The sequence below is a fragment of the Charadrius vociferus genome, unplaced genomic scaffold (genome assembly GCF_000708025.1).
Source record: "Charadrius vociferus isolate BGI_N301 unplaced genomic scaffold, ASM70802v2 scaffold932, whole genome shotgun sequence".
In the NCBI taxonomy this organism is placed as follows: Eukaryota; Metazoa; Chordata; class Aves; order Charadriiformes; family Charadriidae; genus Charadrius; species Charadrius vociferus.
In genome coordinates this window covers 212029-234903 of record NW_009647299.1, presented here as the reverse complement: position 1 = coordinate 234903, position 22875 = coordinate 212029, and the positions used below count along the sequence as shown (strand labels likewise).

At 51.6% G+C, this 22875-nt stretch overlaps 1 protein-coding gene across 1 annotated transcript in view; it reads right to left on the bottom strand.

The window, feature by feature from the left end:
- Positions 1-15235, bottom strand: part of KRT80 (keratin 80) — a 15876-nt gene extending 641 nt beyond the window's left edge. Inside the window, exons 1-7 of the mRNA XM_009880058.1 lie at positions 14909-15235; positions 11134-11348; positions 5340-5400; positions 4218-4313; positions 1077-1241; positions 463-588; positions 147-367 (exon numbers count right to left, since the gene is read on the bottom strand). Of these exons, the coding sequence (XP_009878360.1) occupies positions 147-367; positions 463-588; positions 1077-1241; positions 4218-4313; positions 5340-5400; positions 11134-11348; positions 14909-15235 (1211 nt within the window). The remainder of the gene's footprint in view (positions 1-146; positions 368-462; positions 589-1076; positions 1242-4217; positions 4314-5339; positions 5401-11133; positions 11349-14908) is intronic.
- Positions 15236-22875: the final 7640 nt, after the last annotated feature.

Sequence of the window (22875 nt, the reverse complement as noted above, 5' to 3'; positions counted from 1 at the left end):
GCTGGGAGCAACCTGGGCTTGTGGGAGGTGGCCCTGCCCAGGGCAGGGGGGTGGCACTGGATGGTCTTCAAGGTCCCTCGCAACCCAAACTGTTCTGTGATTCTATGATCCCTTCCCCTCTTCAGGCACAAGGAAGCCCAGCTTACCTGCTCTCCTCCCCTTCCATCAGCTTCCTGTAAGTGAGGATCTCCACATCTAGTGCCAGCTTGATGTTCATCAGCTCCTGATACTCTTTTACCAGGTGAGCCATGTCCTCCTTGCTCTTCTGGAGGGCTTCTTCTAGCTTGACTAGTTTGGCTTTGGCATCCTTGAGGGCCGTCTCGCCATGCTCTCCTGCTTCTTTGATATGCTCCTCTAAGTACAGGCACTGGTGTTGCAAGGGGAAAAGGGTGGTGGAGGCATTAGGTGTGTTGTAGTTTGAGACCTGTATGTCAGAGTTTTGTCACCCACCCCAGGACACACCTGGCTCTTTTGAGACACAATGCAGGACCTCAGCTTCTGGATCTGTATGTTCAGGTCTGCGATCTCCCGGCGGCTGTCAAGGAGGTGACCCCCATAGGTGCCTGACTGGGTGCTTCCTTCATTCAGCTGCAGGGGAGATGGAAGAGAGGGTTATCTCTGCACCTCCCTCTGCGAGGGTTCCCACTGCCCTTGAGGAGAAACACCTAACTGGGGAAACATAGTGTGGAAGGATTTAGAGTTAGAGCTCATTCTCATATCCTCTCTTGGCTGAAGCTGTGCCAGGTGTAGGGCACACTGTCTCTTGGGGGTTAATCACATTCTTTCTTGCTCTGTTTGGAGGAGCACCAGTGGAAGGTCATTTGCATCTTAGGTGGCCGAGCTGCCACTGGGAAATGTCCTTACCTTTCTCCACTGATGGTGTGGAGATCCCAGAGAAATTAAACTCCTAATTCACGCACCTGAGTGAGGAGGAGTTGATCTGGGTTAGTACCCTGTCCCACCCTCCATTAGGCTGTCCCTCCATGTCTTGCTGATTCCTGTAGTTTCTAGGCTGATCTCTCTTCCTCTTCTGTCCCTGCCGCTCCCCAGTATAAATCAGATAAGGAGACAAATACCTTTCTCCTGGTAAGTGCTTCAGCCTCCTCCCAGCTCCGGAGAGCCAGGGCTTCATACTGGGCCCTCACTTCTTCCACAATTTTGCTCAGATCAAGTTTGCATGCGTTGTCAATTCCCAGTACAACAGAAATGTCCTTAATTTCTGTCAGCAGCTCCTCGAGTTCCTGAAGAGCAAAGAGAGAATAGGACCAAGGAGTCAACAAAGCTACAAGCCAGGAGGGAGAGAGCTGAACCCTGGCAGATCTGCTCTGCTTAGCTAGGCAAAGCATCTTCCGTATTTAGCGTGCGGATGGTGAGATTTCCTAGGTTTTCAGTCTCTGAAGTTTGGAAGCTGGTATTGTTTTCCCCATAAAATCGGGACTCAGGCTAGGGTGTTGGTTTGGGACCTGTGGATGCAGTCTGTTGCGAGTGTGATGAAATAGCGCATCTGTAGTGCATCAAGAGCTGCTTAATTGAACTTTTGTTTGCGCTTCAGTACCTATCAATGGTCAGATGGTGGGCATACATGTCTTGGGCAAGAAATAGGGCAGCATGACTCATTCTGCAGGCTGGTGGTGCTGGAAAGATGTCTTTGCCCAGCTCTGCTTCAGGATCTAGAGAGGCTGTGGCTGCCGCGTCTGGTGTTACAGTCTGCTTTGTGTCTGATAAAAGCAGGGAGGAACAGGACCCTTCTCTGAACACATCCATCGCTAGCAGACCTGTTCCACTCCCCAGAGCTGCTCTCGTACGCTGGGGAAACTCAAGCCGGCGTGGGGGAAGCAGGAACGTGCGTGCACAAGCTGCAGTATCACTGACTGGGGTATTTCCTCTTGATAAGTGACTCGGTCACAGCTTTAGGAGAAGGAGCCAAACAATGATGAATGCAGACTCCCCTCAGTGAACCTGAAAGGGACCCTTAATCCATGGCTGTAAATGGCACTCCTGGGTGGTTTGTATCCAGGCAAGACGTGACTTGATGTTGAGCAGATGGTGTACGCGTTCACTTGGCAGCTCCCCCCCAGCCCAGACTGCTCCTGCCGGGGTGTCGCTCTTACCAGTATCTGCAGTTGCTTCTGATTTACACCGGTGTTAAAAGAGAACAGCGTACATCTCTCCCCATCTCTTACCTTTCATCTTGATGGCTTTGTTCTTCCCTTTTGTGCTGAGGGCTCTAATCTCTTTCGAGAAGCATTTGTATACCTTGTTTGCCTTGCCTTCCCCTGACTGGGGAAACAAAGGGCACCCTGACATGGTGATTCATGAATAACAGAAAAATACCCCACCGATCTTACAAAGAGCAGAATTATCAGTGTAGTTTTTCCCACTGGTGTTTAATCCTTGAGCCTCTTTGTTAATCTTTGAGCAGGTTATTAGCTATAAGAGAAAATGTTTGTTTATTGCAAATACCTGAGCATCCTCTGCCAGGGAGGAATACAAAAAGAACCTGGTGGTTTATTAATGAGGATTGAGGGTGGGATTTTCTTCTGATTCATACCAACATGCTGTGAGAAAAGCTATCAAGCAAAATTTTCCTCATTTGCCCTTCCACTGGGTATGTGTGCCTATACATTGATGTCAGTCAAATCAACAGGTACAGGTGAGACAATCATAGACTTATAGAATGGTTTAGGTTGGAAGGCACCTTGAAGCTCATCCAGTGCCACCCCCTGCCCTGTGCAGGGCCACCTCCCCCCAGCCCAGGTTGCTCCAAGCCCCGTCCAACCTGGCCTTGAACACCTCCAGGGATGGGGCAGCCACAGCTTCTCGGGGCAACCTGCCCCAGGGGCTCACCGCCGTCACAGACAAGAATTTCTTCCTAATATCTCATCTAAATCTGCCTTCTTCCAGTTTGAAGCCATTCCCCCTCATCCCATGGCTCCCCTCCCTGACCCAGAGTCCCTCCCCAGCTCTCCCGGAGCCCCTTTAGGCACTGGAAGGGGCTCTGAGGTCTCCCCTTTTTCGCCTTCTCTTCTCCAGGCTGACCCCCCCCACCTCTCCCAGCCTGTCCTCCCAGCAGAGGGGCTCCAGCCCTCTAACTGAAACCTCACTGAACCTGAAACCTAACTCTAACCTGACAACAAGCTATTGAGCAGAGAGGGCAGAGAGAGGCGGAGGGTCATTTCTTTGCATGAAGCATAAGTTAAAAAAAAAATAATGCAGCCTTCTGCCAGGACAGCTGTGTGGGACCTGGAGGAGATCAGCTCAAGAATAAGATCCTCACAGTAGGATCTGATTTCCCACTACCCCGGTGAATTGCCTTGCACCTGGAATAGCCTTATCATTTTAGAGAAAGTAAGGCTTCATGGTTAGTTGCAGGCAGGGTAGGTATTCTAATGCACTTCTGATATTATGCAGGTCGTTCTGTCTCTCTGTGCCTCAGTTTCCCCACAAGGGGTGATAACATTCCTGTGTCAAGCATTTTAATTGTTTGTATTGGTAGAATTTAGACAAATCATTAGTATTCCTGAGACACTGCCGAGCCTGCTCGGTGACATTTTACGGGCTCTGAGTAAGTGGCTGTAATCACTTCACCCCGTTTGAGTAGCTACAGGCGCACTGCAGCCTTTGGGTTTGTCTGAAGGGCTGCAAACCGTGTCCTTCCCCCCTTGGTGAAATCATTCCTGACTACGCACTTACTGTTTTAAGTGGAAATGGAGTATGTTGGATTTTGCGTTAAAAAGCATCCAGCACCTCACCCTGGTTGACCAGGGCTTGTCCTGTTTTGTTGGGAGCCCTTCCGCTGAATCTGAATAGAGTAATCTTCAGCTCAATCGTGACTTGAGGCACTCGGTCTCAAGGCAAACGCTGGGAGCCGAGTCCAAGACCAGCCGGCTCGGGAGGTGGATGGGGGTTCCTGCCTGATAGGGGGGAGACCCGCTGGAGCAGCCTCCTGCGGTAGCTGTGGGGCAGAAGGAACGTCCTGATCAAATTGAAAATGGAGCTGGTTTAGTTAAGGGAAGAGGATTAGCTCACGAGACCCTGCCTTAAGCCATCTAATAGTTGTCTGCAACACCACGCAACCCCCCTGGATAAGCTTTTGGTGTAAATGCGGAACGATGCCCTCTCTGTAGTGGAACTGAACACAAAAATGCCACTTTTTTTTTTTTGCATGGCAGCTTGCGTGTGTGCCAGCGCCGCTGCCCCGCTTGCATTTTTTTTACCTGCTCATAGATGGTTTTCTTCAAATCCAGCAGCTCTTGGAGCCCGTTGAGTTTTACCTCCAGCTCAGTTCTGTGCAAGGAGCTCACATCTAAATCCTACAGGAGATGGAAAGTGTATTAATCGACAGTCTGTCTTTGAGGTTGTAGCAAGATCTCTTTCCCACTGCCACCTCTCCCCCAGCAAGTGCCCTGCGAGCTATTTATGGGCAGGTACTTGTGAAACTGCTCTACAAGTAGAGAGGCTCCTTCATGGACCTTTTTCTTCTGCAGGTTAGGGGTGTTTTTTTTTTTTTCCTTTTTTTTTTTGGGTGAGGGCTTTGGTGGAAGTCTCAAACGAGGCAGGGTGGAGAAGGAAACAGCAGAGCTGATCCATAGCCACTCATCTTTTGTTCACCACAAAAAGCACAGGTTATTGAAAACTCTGATGCCATCCACAGAAGTCACCAGAACTGCCCTTACTGCCTGATGAGTGTGTCGGGGAAAACATGTAATTAGCCATAATGATCATTTGTGGAGAACATTTCCTCTGTCTAATAATACCCTGCATGCATAGCATGGATTATTTAATTTTTTTTTGATTTAAAGGCTGTGCACAAAGCCTCCCATTTCAGCTGATACTCAAGTGCAGCCACTTTGGCGCAGGATGTTTAAAGAGGGTGTGGCCGTGCTGCAGGAAAGAAAAGCAAACACATTTATCAATTTCCAGCCTTTCCCAAGCGGTGACGTCATTCCGAGAGCAAACGTGCCAAGGAGGAGCGGCGTTGCCCGGCGGGGTCCTGGGGTGCAGCCCCCTCCGGGCCGGGGCTGGCCAGCGCGATTGCGATGTGGGTTGGGTGCAGGTATGGTCTGACCCCCTCCCAGGTGCTTCCACCGGGGGCTGCGGGGCTTTTCTGTAACCACAATTAGCTCAGATTCACTCTTTTCCTAGTGAAATAGCGACTGTGTTCACCGCTCTGCTGTCCTCTGCAGGACCATATAACCCCACAAAACATCTGCGGTACCAGGACCAGGCTGAGCGAGGTCTTAGCTGAGCCTGGACTATCTTCCCTCTCCAGGCTCTTCTGTGACTATGCAGAGCTGGCGTAGAGCCTGTCCGCCTGAAAAGCTTCTCTTCCCACTGACCTTTTTGAGCTCCATGAAGGTGTATTCCATGCCACTGCAGAGGCGAATTTCGTCCTCGTATCTAGGGAGAGTGAAAAAAAGCAGTAAGCAATTGCACGTGGTGAAAGGTTCTGGGGTGCTTAAGGTTGTCTTGCCGACATTTTTTGGGGCTAGCATCAAAGCTTTCCGCTTTTACTGTGATGTCCCACCTCCCTGACGTACGCTAGACGGCAAGGGAAGATATCTCTTAGGTGTGGGCATCTCGGACAGGAGAGAGGATAACAAGCTGCCACTTGCCAGCTACTCTGGAGTAACACCATGAGCACTTACAGTCCGAAGAGCCCCAGAGTAGAGAGGAGGTAGCTTTAGCTCTCAAATTAACTTAGAATTAAGCAACCTCAGGTTACCTCCCGTTTGCCACAGAAAGAGAGAAGGCACGGAGAAGTGGGGTGTGGTGAGTTATTCTCTGTGAAACCCACATGCCCAAAGACTCCTAAATTTTCACCCTGAGCCTTCCTCTTCTGTTTCTTTCAGGTATTCTCAGCATTTAATTCCCAGAGTCTGAGAGTCTTCTCAAGGGAGAAAACTTTGGCTTGTGAAAATTCTGAGACTACTGGCCCGGTGTCGTAATGTGACGGAGTGCTCCTCGTGCAATTTGTGAAGTAACACAGGACCTGGCAAAGCAATTCGGGGAAAACAGTGCCCACCGAGCAGAAGGTAACAGAAACCAGATGGGATAGGGTGGAGTCCTGACGGCTAAATACCCAACAGAGGAACCAACCCCGCAGGTGTTTAAAAACAGGTTTGATAAGGCAGGACCAGGATAGCAAAGACTGAGTCCAGGGGCAAATGCATTTTTTGATGGCCAGCAGCAAACAGGAGAGGGTAGCTTAGGGAATACGCCAGCCCTCGTTAGCTCTTGGGACGAGCACGTGGGTAGCCCCGGTGTTGCTCAAAGCAGGTCTCTGACCAGGAAGCCACAGGGTCTCTTTTGGGCCTCTTTGTGACCAGTAGCGGTTGGTTTGTTTGCCGTGCGGGAGCATTATGTGATGGGCGTTTGGAATTTCATGCTGGACGTGCTTTGGGAGTGTCGGCTCTTCTGCTGTGACCAGAGCAGGTTGTGCTCTCAGGGAGGTCATCGCTTCTCTGCTCTTCCGTGATACCTCAGGCTCCTCTTATCCTAACGTGCACAGAGCGTTTCCAGGCTGTGAATTAAACCTTTCAGTGCTACTTATTGATGTCACCACTTTGATATGGGGAAGGCTGAGACCTTTGGGAATGAGGTAAAATGTCGTGTCCTAACAGAGTGGTGATGATAAAATTGGGAATGACAGCCATGTTCTGTTGTTTGCTGGTCTGGTTACTCTCCAGAGCCTTTCCTGCAGTTGCACAAACCTTTAGGGGAAAGAGGAGTTGTGCCGAGGAGCAAAACCAGGAGAAGGTATTGGGAACACAGCACAGGGGATCACGTTGCAGGGCAAGGGGGTAGGTCATGCTCAGGAGCTGACCTGAAATACCAAAACCAGCTCCCTGGAGGTGTTGCTCCCCCAACGGAGGGGACAGCGAGGGGATCTGACAGTCACGGGCTCTACAGTTGGGTGCTTCTGAGGTTCCTCTTGAGTACCCCCATGGTGTTAAATTCGCCCTCTCCTTGCCTGCTCTTATAAGGCCAGGTAGCATGGCTAACGAGATCTGCCTGACTGGTTTCTCTGCTCTTCAGCTGGAATGTTAGCCATGCTGCCAGCGCCTATGTACTGAGCTTAATTACAGCCTGCCACTCTTCCTTCATCCTCATTGCATCTCAGCCCAATCCCAGTCTGTCCAAGCCTGCCGAAGCAGCTTCACACATTGCCGGGCGCTGACATAATCTTGCATATTGAACAAACGCCACTCCTGACTGAAAGAGAGCAAGCCCAGCCAGCCAAACGTGCTCGCTGCACGGCTCCGGAGGGACCTGGCGGCCGGGAGATGACTCACATGGGGATGGAGCATTCCACAAACACATTACAGCATTTATCTCCTTAGAGATAATCCTCAAGCAGTCATGCATTAAGGCGTAAATCCATCCCATCTCGATTCATGCACTTAAGACACACTTGAGACAGGTGTCTGGTCGCCTTGGGCTCCGTCCATAGGCGGTGAAGCAAAATCAGAGGTGAACCAAATCTCAGGCAGGCTGCGTTCCTCTCTGGATGTGTCTTCAAGATTACTTTAGGGTGAAGATCTAGTGGTGGGATGGATCTGAGCCTGGTGGCGTGAAATTAAGTCAGTCTTCCTCTTGTGGAGCAAGGAAACGGGGCAGGAAGCAGCTGAAAAGTGACTGCAGAGGTTGAAGATAGAGGGGGCAAGATTTGGCTAACACAGTCCCCAGATCTCAGAAATGGATCCTCTAAAGGAAGATGGTTTCCTGCGGTATCTCCCCAGTGCCACACCAGAGTAGGTCAGCACATGCAAAAATTCCCTGCTTTCTCATTCAAATGGGTCTTTGCATGTGCAAATCATATGTGTGGGGAGCTGAAGCCGAGCTGTGCAGATGTGCACCTCTGGGCAGTCATCCCTATTCGGGTATGTTTCGGTATTGGATTTTTAGCGTGACTTCCTAAAGAAGCAGGGTTTGAGATCCTGTGCCAGCCTCCAACCCGCTTCCCCGTCCCCTCTCCCTTCTTCTCTGCGTTTGGAATTGCTGCTCAATGGCAACCTGATTTGAGAAGGAGGTGTTTACGTCCCGGCTAGTTAAATCTTCTGTATGGTTTTTTGGAAAGCAATCCCGGGACAGAGAAGACAGACAAATTAGGGCCTTACGGAGGGGCACCGAGAGGCTGATTTCACATCTGAAGCGATGTGTTGGGCAGCAGCCTGCCTGGGCAGTCACCATGCGCACGGTGTGTTTTGTCTGGATGAGAGTGTAACCAGTTAAATTTGCCAGTGAGGTTATTACCTTTTCCTCCCCCCCAAAAAATTTCCCTTGGGGTAGGTCAGCACATGCAAAAATTCCCTGCTTTCTCATTCAAATGGGTCTTTGCATGTGCAAATCATATGTGTGGGGAGCTGAAGCCGAGCTGTGCAGATGTGCACCTCTGGGCAGTCATCCCTATTCGGGTATGTTTCGGTATTGGATTTTTAGCGTGACTTCCTAAAGAAGCAGGGTTTGAGATCCTGTGCCAGCCTCCAACCCGCTTCCCCGTCCCCTCTCCCTTCTTCTCTGCGTTTGGAATTGCTGCTCAATGGCAACCTGATTTGAGAAGGAGGTGTATACGTCCCGGCTAGTTAAATCTTCTGTATGGTTTTTTTGGAAAGCAATCCCGGGACAGAGAAGACAGACAAATTAGGGCCTTACGGAGGGGCACCGAGAGGCCGATTTCACATCTGAAGCGCTGTGTTGGGCAGCAGCCTGCCTGGGCAGTCACCATGCGCACGGTGCGTTTTGTCCGGAGTGCTGCAGCTTGGATGAGAGTGTAACCAGTTAAATTTGCCAGTGAGGTTATTACCTTTTCCTCCCCCCCAAAAAATTTCCCTTGGGAAAAGAAACCTCCAGAGGAGTGGGAAGCCTCCAAAATTTGCATGGTTGAGGCAGACCGTTTGCTCCAGAAAAACAACTGGGCTGAGGCCGCCTTCTCGAAGGCGGCGTGCGGGACTCGCCGGAGCCGGTGTGGGTTAGGACGGGGTTGGATTGCTGCCTGGAGAAGGCTCAGCAGAAGCAGCAGTTCTCTCCCCATGAATCACTGACCGCTGGGAGCAGCATGGGGGATTGTCACCGTCGCAGAAATCCGCCTGCGCTGGCTTTGGGTGTTAACAGCACCCAATGACAGGGTGGGTTTTGCCTGTTCGCTGCTTAGCTCTCACCCCTGGTGGGGCTTGTGCCTTGCAGCTCCCAAACGGGAGGAAGCGGGAGAGGAAGGCTCCGCAAAGGAAGGAGAAGCGCTGTGAGGAGCAGCGTCACTTCTGAAGGCTGTTTTCCCATGACTGCGTAGTCCCGCAAAGCGGGAACGCTTCTCGAGACCGATAGTTGGGCTAGTCGTAAGCTGGTGCTCGTTGCGGATTCTCCGCTGTCTAATACTGCGCGTGTGCTGCATCCTTAGCCCTGTGTGTGTTGGGTGTGGGGTGGGTCCTGTTCCTCTAGCCAGTCTCTGGTTTTCATTTTGAGGGATGTAGCATCCCTATCGTGTCTATCCTGTTGTCCAACTAGGTAATAACTGTCCAAGGAAATCAAAAGGTGAGGGGATACACACAGACAGCCTGTTTGTGTAAGCACCTTTATCCTTCAGAAATCAGGCTGGAAAAAAAAAATAAAATGAAGTGCCAGGCGTAGGCAATTAATGTGGCAATTAATGAGTACAAATGAGTAAAAACTGTGAGACCAGATGTGGATGACTGATCTGACATTCTCCACCAGCCCAACAGTTTTCCTGTCTGGGTTTTCTTGGAATAAGCCAAGAAGTATCTTTTATAACTGCTGGGCCACGGAGCAGATGTTTCCTCAGGGAAGTGCAAGGAAGACCAAGTGCTCCACAGAGGGATGACAGGTCTTAATCTTTTTAGGGCAGGGAGGAAATGGCACGCTGCATATTGCGGCTTTGGTCCAAGCTCAGGGTTGCTACCTGGCAGCAAAGCAAGCTTCAGTGAGCCCAAGTCTTGTAGTGAAAGCAACATCCAAATAAAGAGCAGACAGACACCCACCATGAGGAATTTGGGGTTTTCTGGGCACCTGGGTATCAGTGCGTCACTTCTTGAAGGATGCTGACCATGATGACGTCAGCATAAGGTCAAGAACCAAACTCTTAGCTCCTATTCCTGCTCCGCCACCAGCTCGCTCTCTGTCTCCGTTAATATGTCTGTAAAGTGGAGGTATCGGTCCTTCCCCTAATTGGCAGACACGTTTGCAGTCTGCAAAGAGCTGTAAGATCCTTGGGCTAAATTCTCTGGAGAGGGCACTGTTGTTATTTATGCATCACTTCGTACATCGGGAACAGGTTTGGGCTATTACTGTAGTGATGTCTATCAGTGCCAGCGGAGGGTAGTCCCTTGGCATCGCTGTTCTGGTTTGACAGTGCCCATACATGGCTCTCTGCTGCAAATCAGCATGGAAGACTTCGGAGATCTTGTGTAGGCAGATGGGTGTAACTGTAGGGGAAAGTATCTAATTGTGGATTCATCTGTGGTATGCAAATGACACCGATAATAAGAAAAGCATTGTCTTCTTGAATGAGCCATGGCACATCTCAAATGCTCTTATCCGAGGATCTCAAAGCTCTTGGCAAAAGCAGCGATAAGCACGTGGCAGCTGGTCCTCCCTTAAACTTTCAGCGGCCTCAATATTTTCTGTCAAGTGGTTTTCTGGGTAAAAGTCTGACTTTTTGGTGAAAGCAGAATTTTGCATTAAATAGTGTGGTGCGAGGCGGGGAAGGGAAGGGGTGTTTGTTAATACTAAGCAGCCTAGATCCATAAAACGGTTTGGGGAGAAAATTCTGGCTTGTCATAATGGGGCAGAGAATAAATATTTCTCTGTTTTAGTGGCTGTCACTTCCGATAATACTGTTCCCCAGAGCTGTGCTCTGGTTTGAGGCATTTCTCAGATGCCCTGCGCTCTTTGGTATTTCGCTTTTTATGGGTTTCCTTTCATCTCTGGTTAATCGAGCTGAGCCTAGGATGCTAACTTCTCAAATGCAGTTTGTGTGTGCAGCAAACTAGGAATTTGTTCCTGGGAATAACAGGCTGGCTGTGCGAAGTCAGTCCCCCGCTACTCTGTGCACAGCGCTGAACTGCGACCTTTGAAACCCGGTCCCCCTCGTAATACCCGGTTAAGCGGGACACCTACTTGCTTCGAAAGTTATCCATGGTGCTCAGGACCTTTGTCAGCTCCAACTCGAGATTTTCCTGCTCGTAGTTGAGCGCCTTCATCTCTTGATTCATTTTGCTCATGTACTGGTCGTAGATGGCCTTGATGTCTGACTCGGAGTGGGAATTGTCTTGATCCTTCAGGAAGTTCCACCTTGTTGTCAGCACCTTGTTCTGTTGCTCCAAGCACTGGACCTGCAGAAGAGGTTTCAGAGAGGTTAGTAACACCGACAACCAAAAGCAAAGCTGGCTGCTCCTGGCAGGGCAGGAGACCGTGACCTGGAGACCTTCGGAGCGGTGAGAAGCTGCTGGAATCAGCAGAGATCTCCAGGTAAGAACGAGAAATCCCCTGAAGATCAGGCCTGAGGGTGGAGGGTTATAGGGACTTTCAGAGGTTTTACACACTGCCTACTTATTCATTTCTTGGTAGAACATGTTGGCATCAAAATGAATGAGCGTCTCTTATTAAGTTACTGAAAAATAAGAACTGTTCAATGCTGGTCCCCTTTGCCTCCAGACATATTGAAGTAAAGGCTGAACATCCACCACAGCTCATGCACATCTGTCCAGGGTGAACGGAAGTCTGATTAACTGCCTGCGAGTGGCATGAACAAAGGTAACTCCCCTCAGATCTGTAGGATTACACCATGGTGAAGTTTAGGTAATGAATCAGAGTCCTGGTTTGGATTGCAGAGCAACGTAGACGAGGCCTATGGGAACTCTGGAGAATAAGCAAAATAATTACAGACTCCACGTGAGGTCTATGTGCGTGTGCGCCTGTCTGCTTGAGAGAGGACACACTGCATTTTCATCCACCCGCCGTCTGATGAATTTGGCACTCTTCTTTCCTAATATTCACAATCTTAACAGTAATGCTCAGTGTTTAACAGTTTTCATCTTCAAAGCTCTTGGCTAACTTCAATTAATTATCTAATTGCTACCTCTCTCTCTTATTGCTCTGTGAACAAAACCAAACTCCTTCAGTCACGTTTGGGCTGGTGATTTGTGAGCTGCCTCTGACAGTGTCGTCCCCTCTATCCTGGAGAAGATTCAGCGCTGGTACGATGCCCTGTGTGGTGTGAGCAGTGGGGTGCAGATGCTGACCTTCTGCTTGGCCTTCAGCTTTGACTTTTTCTTTTAGCTTTCTTTGGCCCCGAGCAGCATCAGTGCATTGAAGAGAGAGTTCTCAGCTGCTGAGCGCTGCACGGGTGCACATGGTGAGAAACAGCATCTTTTTGGGCAAGAACTCTGTCTGAGCAGAGAGAAGCAGGAACAGAGAGCAGCGTAGCAGAACAAAAGCACTCAGATGCGCACAGTCAGTTTTCAGCAGAAGGGGCGCAAGTTTTGGGATTTTCCAGGTCTCGCTGTTGGAGACCTAATCCTTTCTTCCTGATATCTTAACACATCGCTGTAGACATTCCATCAGTAACCCAGTCCACTGACTGACTGCTTTGTCCTGACACAAAACCAGTGTGGCACACTCTGCGTGTCTCACGTGAGACTGAGAACCAGAGGACGAGGCTGCAGCGGAGCCAGAAAGGGACAGTGCAAGTGGCACAAGTAAGTGGCCTCCAGGGCTACCGGGAGCCATTTGGGCCATTTGCTCCCTCTGTCTGAGGCATCTCAGGGGTTGCGACAGAGCATCCCTCAGCGGGGCTGGGGTCAACCTGTGCGATCGGCCTCTCATTTTAAGGCAGCTTCCCCATTTGCTGCCGGGACGGTAAATGATTGAATGTGTTGGCTGTTGTTCTGAGTCTGTCTTTGACCCTCAACTCAAATCTCAGTTCCTGACTTCACTGCTAATCCTTGATTGCTCTTCCCCCCCCTTACTAACTCTTCAGTTTCTTTCCTGTTCCCAAACTGTGCCCGTCCACTGGGCTGAACTGCTTACACCTTGGCTTCTCACACAGCATCCCTCTTAGCAGAAATTCATCCTTGCAAAGTCTTTTAATGTGAGTTTTGCAGCAGAAGGATCACCCAGATCTGGCCACATTTCCTGGAAAGTCATGCCCGAACACAGAAGTGACTAAAGCTTGCTCCTCGGAGGCCTCTACCTCTGTGCTGCTCAGGTTAAGGTAGGGCTTCAAACAGGGGCTCCATCACTTGGCTCTTCCCTGTCTTCCACCTGGATGTATCTGGATGGAAAATAAATACTAGCAGATCTGGAACAGCCTGCTGGAAAGCCATCAGCGGCAAACTCCTAAAGTTAGTGTGGTCAATTATCCAAGGAATTAGCCACTCAGGCTTGAGACCATCTGAATTCCTGATTAAAAAGACAAGTTCTCTTTGACAAGGAGGTGTCATTACCTTCTTCTGGAATGAGGGCCTGAGGCAGATGGCTGAAGTTTGCCACTTGATGTACCACTTGAAGTTACAGCCTTCAAAGCCGCATGCGTGAGCTGCTAGCACTAAAGTCAAAGCCACTAAAGTCAAACCGGATGTTTGTATCTCCTGTCCATCGGGCCCTGTAAAACACGCTTATCAGCAGGCCACCAGACTGGGTATATCGGGAAACCTGGAGGCTCGCTCACTTCTTCCATCCCTGTTTGCAAGGAACCGGCTGGTGGACGTGCTCTGGCTCACCTGCACGTCGTCACTGCGTGGTCCCGTGTCCCCTACCCCCATCCTTTCTGCTGAGGTCTGGTTTCTGAGCAGGGCTAACATCCACACGAACCCCAACCTCTCGATCTGGATGGTCAAAGGACCAGTCCTGCAGCACGAGCAACGCAACCCACCTGGGTGATTTCCAAACCAGGGGTTCTCCAAATTCACATGGCCCAGATCCGTGCTTGGAAAAGCCCCGATGTGAAGGTTGCCGTGCCCCTCCAGCTGGGGTCACCCCCCCGGTACCGCCGCACGCCTGTTTGCACATGTAGGTGTGGTTGGTTCACAGCTATCCAGTTTGGATAGATGCTATGGGAGATGGTTCCCCCACCCTTCTCCTACCTCTAAGAGGGCCTGAATTCACACTGGGAAGAGTTGAAACAACTGGGAAAAAAAAAAAAAAGTAATCCCAAGCCATAGTAGCTTGGCATTGAGCGCCTGTATTGTAGATGCAGTGAAGCAATCCTGCTGGGAGATTACCATCTGTTTACAGAGCACCAGGGCTTTGCAGAAACCTGCCTCGGCTGGATGAGTTGTTTTCCTTTGAGAAAACCTTCTGCCTTCTCATGGATCTTAAGAGATGAAAGCGACACTTTCTTGGCTAAGCGCGCAACCCCTCGCAATAAAAACCGCAGAGGAGGGAGGTGGGTGGGGGGTCTCCCTTGCCCACCACATTGCTATGGAGGTGAATCTCCAACTGCTAAAGAGCTGGAGAAGAATTTGAGCTGCTGCCTTAACCGGCGTCACTGCCCATGGCTGTTTGTCCACCACGGGAGCCGAGGCCTGCTCTGTCCGGCGCTGTGCCTCCGTGGCCCGACCTCGGGTGCTCAGACAGGGCAGTGTCCCCGAGGGCAGAGCCGCTTGTCCTCCCCAGGGACCCACGGGGTGACGGGCGCAGCAGAGGACATGCGCGGGCTGCCTGATGCCGCTGACCACAGATGCGGCCCGGCTTCACCTAGAGATGCTGCTGGCCCTTGTTAAAACAGATAGCACTGAAGGAATAACTAATTGGGTAATTGGCCTAATATTCAGAGCCTGGCAATGGTTAGCTGAAGGCCTGGGTAAGTCTCCTGAGAGACTGGTTAGTGTCTGCTTCCCCACCACCGTCCTTGACCCCATGCTGCGCCGTGGTCCTCAGTAGCTCACCTTACCTTCTCAATGAGGGTCACGAACTGGTTGTTGAGCAACTTGATGTCCTCTTTCTCCTGCTGCCGTGTGGCTTGGAACTCGGGGTCGATGTCGAGGTGCACGGGGGCCAGGAGTCTCCCATTGATGGAGAAGGAGGGGTAAGAGGAGCATCGGTATCCGCCGTCTCCGTGGAGGCTGAGCGAGCCGTAGCCGTTGCTGGCCGCCTCGTTGGGACTGCAGCGGCCCAGGCGATCCGGGGACGTGCTGGCTGCTTTTCCTCTGCTCATCTTCCCTGACACCTCCCAAGAGGAGAGGGAGCCACTGGTGAAGGCTTTGCAAGGGTTAGTCATGCTCGGCTTGTGGCTCTGCCGCTCGAGGGGAGGGGAAGGGAGGGAAAGGGGGAGAAGAAAAAAGAGATGAAGTTTTCTTGCTGCTGCTGCCTCAAAGGGAAGGAGAGTAGTGGCACGCTGAGGAGTTTGGTCGGCTTAATTCCTGTCTCCTCAGCTCGTGGGTTGGCTAATGAATTACAAGCACCTGTTCTCCTATGTTCATTAAACGGAGGAGGGTGTAACCGTTGATGTAATCCAGATCAACCTGTTGGCTTTTTATTTTTTTTTTTTTTTTTTTCCCTTCCCTCCTCTCTCTGTACCCTCCTTTTTTTCAGGAGCTTGTTTGTGTGGTGAGGGCATAGGCACTCGCAGCAAAAACAAATCACTCGCAGGTAATTCGCCGGGCCCCGAGCGGCTGCTTTCCTCATCCTTAAATGGTGAAGAAAGCAGTCGAAGGCGCTGGGCTGCAGCAGGCTCGGGGAGGACGCTCCCAGCACGGCTGCCGCGCTGCTACTTTGCGCATGGAGCCTGGGTTCAGCCCCTGGCTGCTGTGCAGCCAAAATCTGCAGGAAGGCATTGGGATTTTTATTATTATTTTTTTTTTCTAATTTTGGGGGGGGAGTGTTTAAAATCATAAAGAAAGAGTCTGTACTGGCAAGGGGAGGAGTTTGGAAACGCATCTCAAGCTCATTATGATTAGAGGTGCTCGTGGTCTTCCTTTGACCGCACGGGTACATGACGGAAGGTTCTGGTGCTCGGAGTGTTTCGGGGACCATAGGTCTGGTGTTGAGACCCCTGGGTGTGGGGACCGCGAGTCCTGAGGTGGTTCAGTCATCTGGTCTGGCACCAAGGGAGAACTTCAAAACCTTTAGACACCACATTGGATCTCAAAAGCGCCCAAGTCCATCCAGCGCTGCCGCTCCTTGAAAGCCCTTTAAAACTGGCACTGGAGACACCAAAACCTACGGTCTTTTAATGAATTCTAGGCTGCTCAGGTGGCATGCCCTTAAACACCTCTTCGGACCTAGGTATAAACCAGGGTTGGACATGGCTTTCTTGAAAGTATTTTCCTGCTTTAACTCAGATTCTCCTGTGAAAAATCAGGACAGAAGAGTGCCCGTTTCTGCCTCTTGTTGTCTACTGCATTGCAGCGTTCTCAGGAAAGGGGATGATCTTCTCTGGCCGAAATCGAGAATTTCCATTTTTTTGGGAAAGCTGCTCTTTTACAGGCTGGTTCTGCCCTATGTTGGAAGACGAGCTGGGAATTTTTCTGCCAAGTGAAGTGGGAGAAAGCTTGGATCTGTCGCAGACCTGCTTCAACAAGAACCATCTCTGATGAAGTAGTAGTTTCTGTTTTAAGGACTTCAGAAGAAAGATGACCCATTCCAGTACGGTTAACCTTTTCTTTCAGTATTTTGCCAAGAAGAGTGTGCTTTCACGTGACGTGCCCATCTTACCAAAACACCCTTTCCAGGGAAAATGTTTCCCCTGACGCTCCATTTGAATACCAAGTCCCTCACTCAACGGATCCTTGGTGGGACTTCTCAGTTTAATCCTCACGGTTCATTTTAAGGATTAAAACAAAATTTATGGTTGGGAGATGACAAAGCTCGTGGCTCTCTCAAGGTGAGATGAGATTATCTATCTCATCGTGCGCTGCTCGTTTGTGGCTTTGCGGTTGAAGGCACATCAGTGTTCCTGATTAGCATCAGGTCATGGGGTCACCTGGCAGGTTTTTTGCTTCATCTGGTACCGAGGGCAGTTGTGATGGCTCCGGAGGAATGAGCCCTCCGAGGGAAGGAGATCGAGGTGAAATTAGGGTAGTTCAGTTTAATAGCGGCTGGGAGCGGTGTTCCGCACGGAGCAAGGCGGCATATCGCGCGATTGTGTGTTGCAAGATCCCGGGAAGCGCTGCTGCAGAGAAAGCACCGCTGGTCACCGCGTTGGCAGCCACATCTGCCTGAGCATCGCTGCCTGCTCCTTTCTCCTCTAAGTATCAATTCTTCTCCACCTCTGTCCTGGTTTGAGGTAAAACAGGACCAGTTTTGTTCAGTGACGTTGCTCCTTAGCCGTGCCTCTTCTGACTGCAGAAATCGACAGCGCGTTGCACAGACACCGTTCGCTCTCAGGGTGATAAGACCCGTGTTTATAGTTGACGCCACGGCGCGGGATGCGCAGAGGCTCTTGCTCATGCTTACTGCTATCGCTTTGTAGGGGGGAGCATCTTTTGGTCCCGTCTGGGGTGCCCCATGTCCCCAGGAGCCGATTCAGCCTAAACCACAACAACCCCCGCTCCCTTTTTTTTTTTTTTTATTTTTTTAATTTTTATTTATTTTTTTTGTCTTCTTGAAATGAAATTTCTACCCCTGGATCCAGCCTGTGAGGGTGTCCAGTTTGGCTGAAATGGTGTCTCCTGGTGCAGAATGGCACAAAAAAACCCTCTCCTGGTGATCAGATCGAATTGTAACATGTTTCTTGGTTCATTTTGAGTCCCGGCTCCTGTGTAGCGTCATGTACTGTATCCCACACCCTCTCCGTTGGGTGCTGGAGCAGGTGCTGGATCGTTCTGCCACAGCAAAATGCAGAAAGATGATGGTTTAGGATTAAAGCTGCTTTTAACGCTTGGGAAAAGCAGGCTGGAAAGCCGATTTTCAATGGGAGCATCGGGTCCACTCTACTCCGAGATGAGCGAGGCTTTCCAGAGTCCTGCCTCCGTGCAGAAGGGTGGGTATGGTTTGCAACAACCCTCTACAAGAAGTGTTTGCAAGCGGTCATCTCTGCCGGCGGGGGATGTGAGGGGGAGTGGGAAGAACGTGCAGAGGGAGGGTTAAACTGCTTTCTAACCTCTCCTGTCTGGGTGCCGAGGCTCCTGTTGTCCCACCTGCCGGGCAGAGGGCCGAGGTGGGGATCCGTGAAGGGCAGACACTGCTGCTCGTGGTGCTGGGTCCTGGGGGGGTCCCCCGTTTTGGTCTGGGCAGGGCGTTGCTCCGTGGCAATGCCCAACGGCCCGGTGCCGAAATAATACCGCTCTTTGGTATCGTCGGTACACTTGGTGCAGAAACCTGTCGCCCCGTGCGGTCTTTTCAAGGATGGGGAAGGGAGGGTTGCTCTCCATGGCGGCAGCCAAAGCCTTGCTGCGTGTTTCTCTCCCTTGCTGTCTTCCCTGCCCTGTGGGAGAGGCAGTGCTGAGTCAGGGTGTTTCTTCCCTTCCTGCCAGTGTTCTCGATGCTCCTCCTCGGCCAGGTATTTGGTTCGGTTTGGAACGGGCTGGTCTCCAAAATCAGGCTTTAGGATTTGGCGCCAGCCTGCTTGGCTACATGGCAAAACAAGCTAAAAAAGGATGGGGACATGAGGAAGGTGGTGACAGGGTGGAGAAGGCTCTGGAGGATGCGATGAAGGGTCCAGTCACCTCCAGCTAAACTGCTGCGTCCTCCTGCTCCCAAAGCGTTGCTGCCGGTGTCCTTGCAGCCTGGTCTAGCTTGTCTCCTGATCCATTTGGATGTAGTCATCACCATCCAAAGATGCGGAGCGATCCCAGGATCTCCCATTCTGGATATGTCTGGAGCAAGGCAACGTATTGCTCTGGGTTTGCAGTGCGGTGGTTTGGTAGGTTGAGGTTTGGGGATGGGCACAGGGTGGCTCGGGGGTGCTTCAACCTTTGCAGACAAACTCAGAGAGTCTTGTCACCCTTCCCTCGATACACGGCGATTTATCCCGGCCATCTGGAAAATCACCTTTTAGGGTTATTGGCTCAATATGTATACGCATAGTAGAATGATTTATTTATCAAGGTTCCATAAGTAATTGCTGTTTATTGAGTATGGGTAATGTATGAAACATAAACAACGCATCAGCGTTTGCCCCAAGGAATTTGAATGATTAAGGTTAAGCAAGACAGAGAGAGGGCTGAGGGATGCAGAGAGCCGCAGAGGTAATGAGTGGGTCAGCAGGACTTATTTAAGCCTCGTCAGTCACGCGAGGAGCGTCTGGAGTGGGAACCGTGCGTGTTAAGCCAAATGACACATTGCAGGAGAATGGCTGATACTGCGGCCACAGGTAGGACCAGGCAGAGCAGCTGCAGGTTCCTGGTTCCGGAGAACCAGGTTCAGTTCACCAAGTTCACTTCCACTTAAAAAAAAAAAATAATAATAGTACGAGAGCCTATTTTGTTAAATGTTTGCTTTGCTTTTGTTAAATTTGGCTGCTGGCCCTCCTCCCGTGACAGGAGAAGCATCTGCCTGCTCTGGGGCGTAGGCTGGAGGGAGGTTGGTTATAGGGGGTCCGCGGTCCGCGCCGCTGCCCAGAGCTGGGCTTGTGCTGAGGGGCTTTGGCTGCAGAGATGCCCGAGTCCGGCTCTGTTTCTCAGCCCGTCTCTGCGGTGCCCGGCGGAGAAGGGAAGGTGTCGGGCTGGGCTGGAGGCACGCCTGGGCCAGCGCCGTGGTAGGACAGCCGGGGACACGCCGGTGACCACAGGGCTGCGTGCTCATCTGGGCACGCATGTGGTTTGCCATTGCTCTCCTTGTCTGACCCTTCCCAGCCCCGGGGGACGGTGGATGGGCACCGAGGGAAGCGCTGTAGCTGCCCTGCCTGCGCTGGGAGCGGGGCAGGGCGGCTGGGGACAGGAGAACTTCACCCCAGACTGTGGGTCTTTGTGGACCCTCGTTTGGGGGATGGTTGGGGACGGCTCTGCAGCCTTCCCAAGCTCCACGCCATCCCCGCTCTTTCCTTCTCCCTTGCTTATTCCTTCTTTCCATCCCCGTCCACCCTTTTAGTGTCACACTTCCATTCTCGCCTCCTCCTTTCGTTCCTTTATGTGACTGCCCAGAGCCATCCGCGTCCCCTTCCCCCTGCCAGCCCCCTTCCCTCCGTCTCTCCTTTTTGATTTCTGGGTGAAACAGTGAGGAGCTAAAACTCTGCCGTCTAAATCGCTTCCCCCAAAATAGACGTCACTTGCAAAGAATTTATAGAAGGGTTTGGAAGGCAGGACGGGACGTGCCCACATCTGCTTCACGCTCAGGAAGGTTTCCAACTCATCTGCTGCGCTTTTGCTCACGTAGTTTCCAGGAAATTTCAGGTATTGAAAAAAAAAAAAAAAAACCAACAAAAAACCAAACGAACCAACAGGTAGGGCTAATTAAGTGGTGGTGACATCACTTGTTTCTGCCGGGGTGCCGCAGGCTCTTCCCTTCCCGCTGTACCAAGAGACTGGGTGATACCGGCCCTGCCTCGGGCTGGGGAAGCAGCTGCCGAGCGCTGGATCTCCCCCGGGCAGCCGCGTTGTGTCATCTCCCAAATAAAGGGACTCGGCTTCATCTTAGAAACCGCTGCTTTATTTTCTCAGCTGAAGGCTGTCCCAAAACCCGGCCATCTCCGTATGTTCTGGGCTCTCCATCGTCCCCGCCTGTCCTTGCGTCACCCCCTCTTTCAGTCCGCTCCTTCGAGCTGTGCTGGGACGCCTGAAGGTTGCCACTTCCCTTCCGAATAACCTGTCCTGTTACTTTGGCAAGTGGCTTCTCCTTTCCCAACGTCCCCGCTTACAAAAAAGAGCATAAATGAGACGCACAATGCGAGGATTTACTGCTTAGCGTTTCCCAATCCACACTTGAGCAAATGACTTCATTCCTTTTAGGCAGCACCCAGTATCCACCGCTCTGATTACAATCTGGCTCTGTGCTCTTGTGTCACTTTTAATTAGGCATTTTGTTTCTGCATTGTGTGTCATTCTCACATGGTTTGCAGCATAAATAATGATGTATTGTGTTTCAGTGGGTACTGCGAACCTTCAGCTCTTAATGAGGTTGCATGGATATTTATGAGACTGTCTACCTGTTTTGCAACACGCAGGTTCTGAGGGTAAAATGCACTGAGATCTGTGGGGTTTTTTTATTTGGTTTTTTTTTGGGGGGGTGGGGGGAAAACCGAAGACATCAAAGTGATAGCTCGAAGGTGGACGTTTCCATTGGGAATTGCAGAAACAGATCTCTTTGCCCCAAGGTAGGGACTGGTGGCTGATCAGAGCAATCCCAGCCTGCAGCGGCTTCTCTCCTAAAATTAGCGTAGCGGGAGCGAGCCCAGAAATTTAAAGGGTGGCACATGAGGTTAGACGTCTTTGGGTGTATTTTTTTTTCTCTGTGAGGACAGGGATTTGGGCTCCTGCCACGTTTGTCGTCAGGTGGGAGCCACGAGCTGGGAGCAGGGACAGGGTGAGGGTGGGAATGGGAGAAGGGGGTGGTGTCACTGCTTGATGCTGCGTTAGGACAAACCGAGGGACAATTGCCTGTGGGATCCCCCAAAGATCAGGGTAGGAGCTCCTTGTGCTGGAGAACCAGTGCTTACGCTTTTCGGAGGCCGCGTGCCCGTATCATCAGGCAAAAGATCTGAGTTTATCTTTTTTCCCCGGCCGCTTATGCGAATTGGATCTCCCCCTTTTTTCCACCTTGTGCCACCAACGCCTTTCCGGAATAAATGCGAAGCGGGCGTTCGGCCATGCCTCCACCTCACCGCAGCTTTCCCGGGGTGGTTTTGTCCTGCTGCGTACTTCCCAAATGATGCAACCCAACCCCTCCGTGGCTCGGGCAGAGAGGCGCAGGGCTCGCTCTGCTCCTGACCAATGCTCGAATTACTGCAACGGGGTATTTGCTGCGTGCCTGGTTTTGGTGCTGGGTTACCCCCGGGGGCCGGTGAGCTCCTGGAGCCTCCTCTTTAGCAGCGCAGTGTGCGGTCAGGAGCCGCTTGCTGTCCCGACGTGTCTGCAAGGGAAACTTTGGCACCAAACGGTGTGCCCTGTAGCGTAGCTCAACAGGTTCCTAGTGTGCGTGCGGCGCGGGCACGGGCCCAAGTCAGCACCTTGAGGCAGAGGGAGGAATCGCCCACTTGCTTCGCTCTGTCTCGCCTTCGCGAGGACGGTAATGACGTGGCACGGCCGGGCCGCGTGTGCCTATGCGACGGTCCCACGCAACCCCACGTGTGTGCGTGTCAGGGCCACACGGGCGCTAAGCCCAGGAGCGAGTCTGTAATCCCTCTTAAATCTGGTACCAGATCTGATTCACCCTGATTTTTTTAACTCCTGGGGTCAAATTCTGCGCAACTGATTCATGCCTGGTGCACGCCTGGCGAACGCGGTGAAGCTCAGTGCTGCCTCGAAGGGCCATAACGCCTCTTTTCGTACCGGGTAAAGCTCTTCCCCGGCACCGCGGGGCTGTGCAGCCCACGGGACGCGGGGAGGAACCATCCTCAGCATCATGGAGAGCTGTCCTCGCTCTTGGGGCTGTTTTTCCCTCTTCTCCTTTTCCTGCCAAGCCTCTCTCCTCCCTCGCTGTCCTCGTGTTAACACGGAAACCTGCCGCAAGCGGAGGTGGTGGCCGAGGGTGGCTTTGGGGTGCTGGCGGGCGTCGGGAGGAGGCGGTTGGGTGCTGGGGCTGGAGGAGGTTTCTCGGAGCAGCCCGTACGGCCGTGGGTAGCCCCAGCTCCACGCAACGCCCGACCTGATCTTCCCTCCCCTCCCACTAGACCTGGGAAGAGTCATTCATGTCATAGGCAACGTGGGCAGGTGCAAGATAACTCTAATTATAATTATTATTCTCATCGTTGAATGTATTGATTAAGATGGTGCCTGACACAGACCTACCACACCCTCTGCTGCCATCAGCACCCACGGCTCG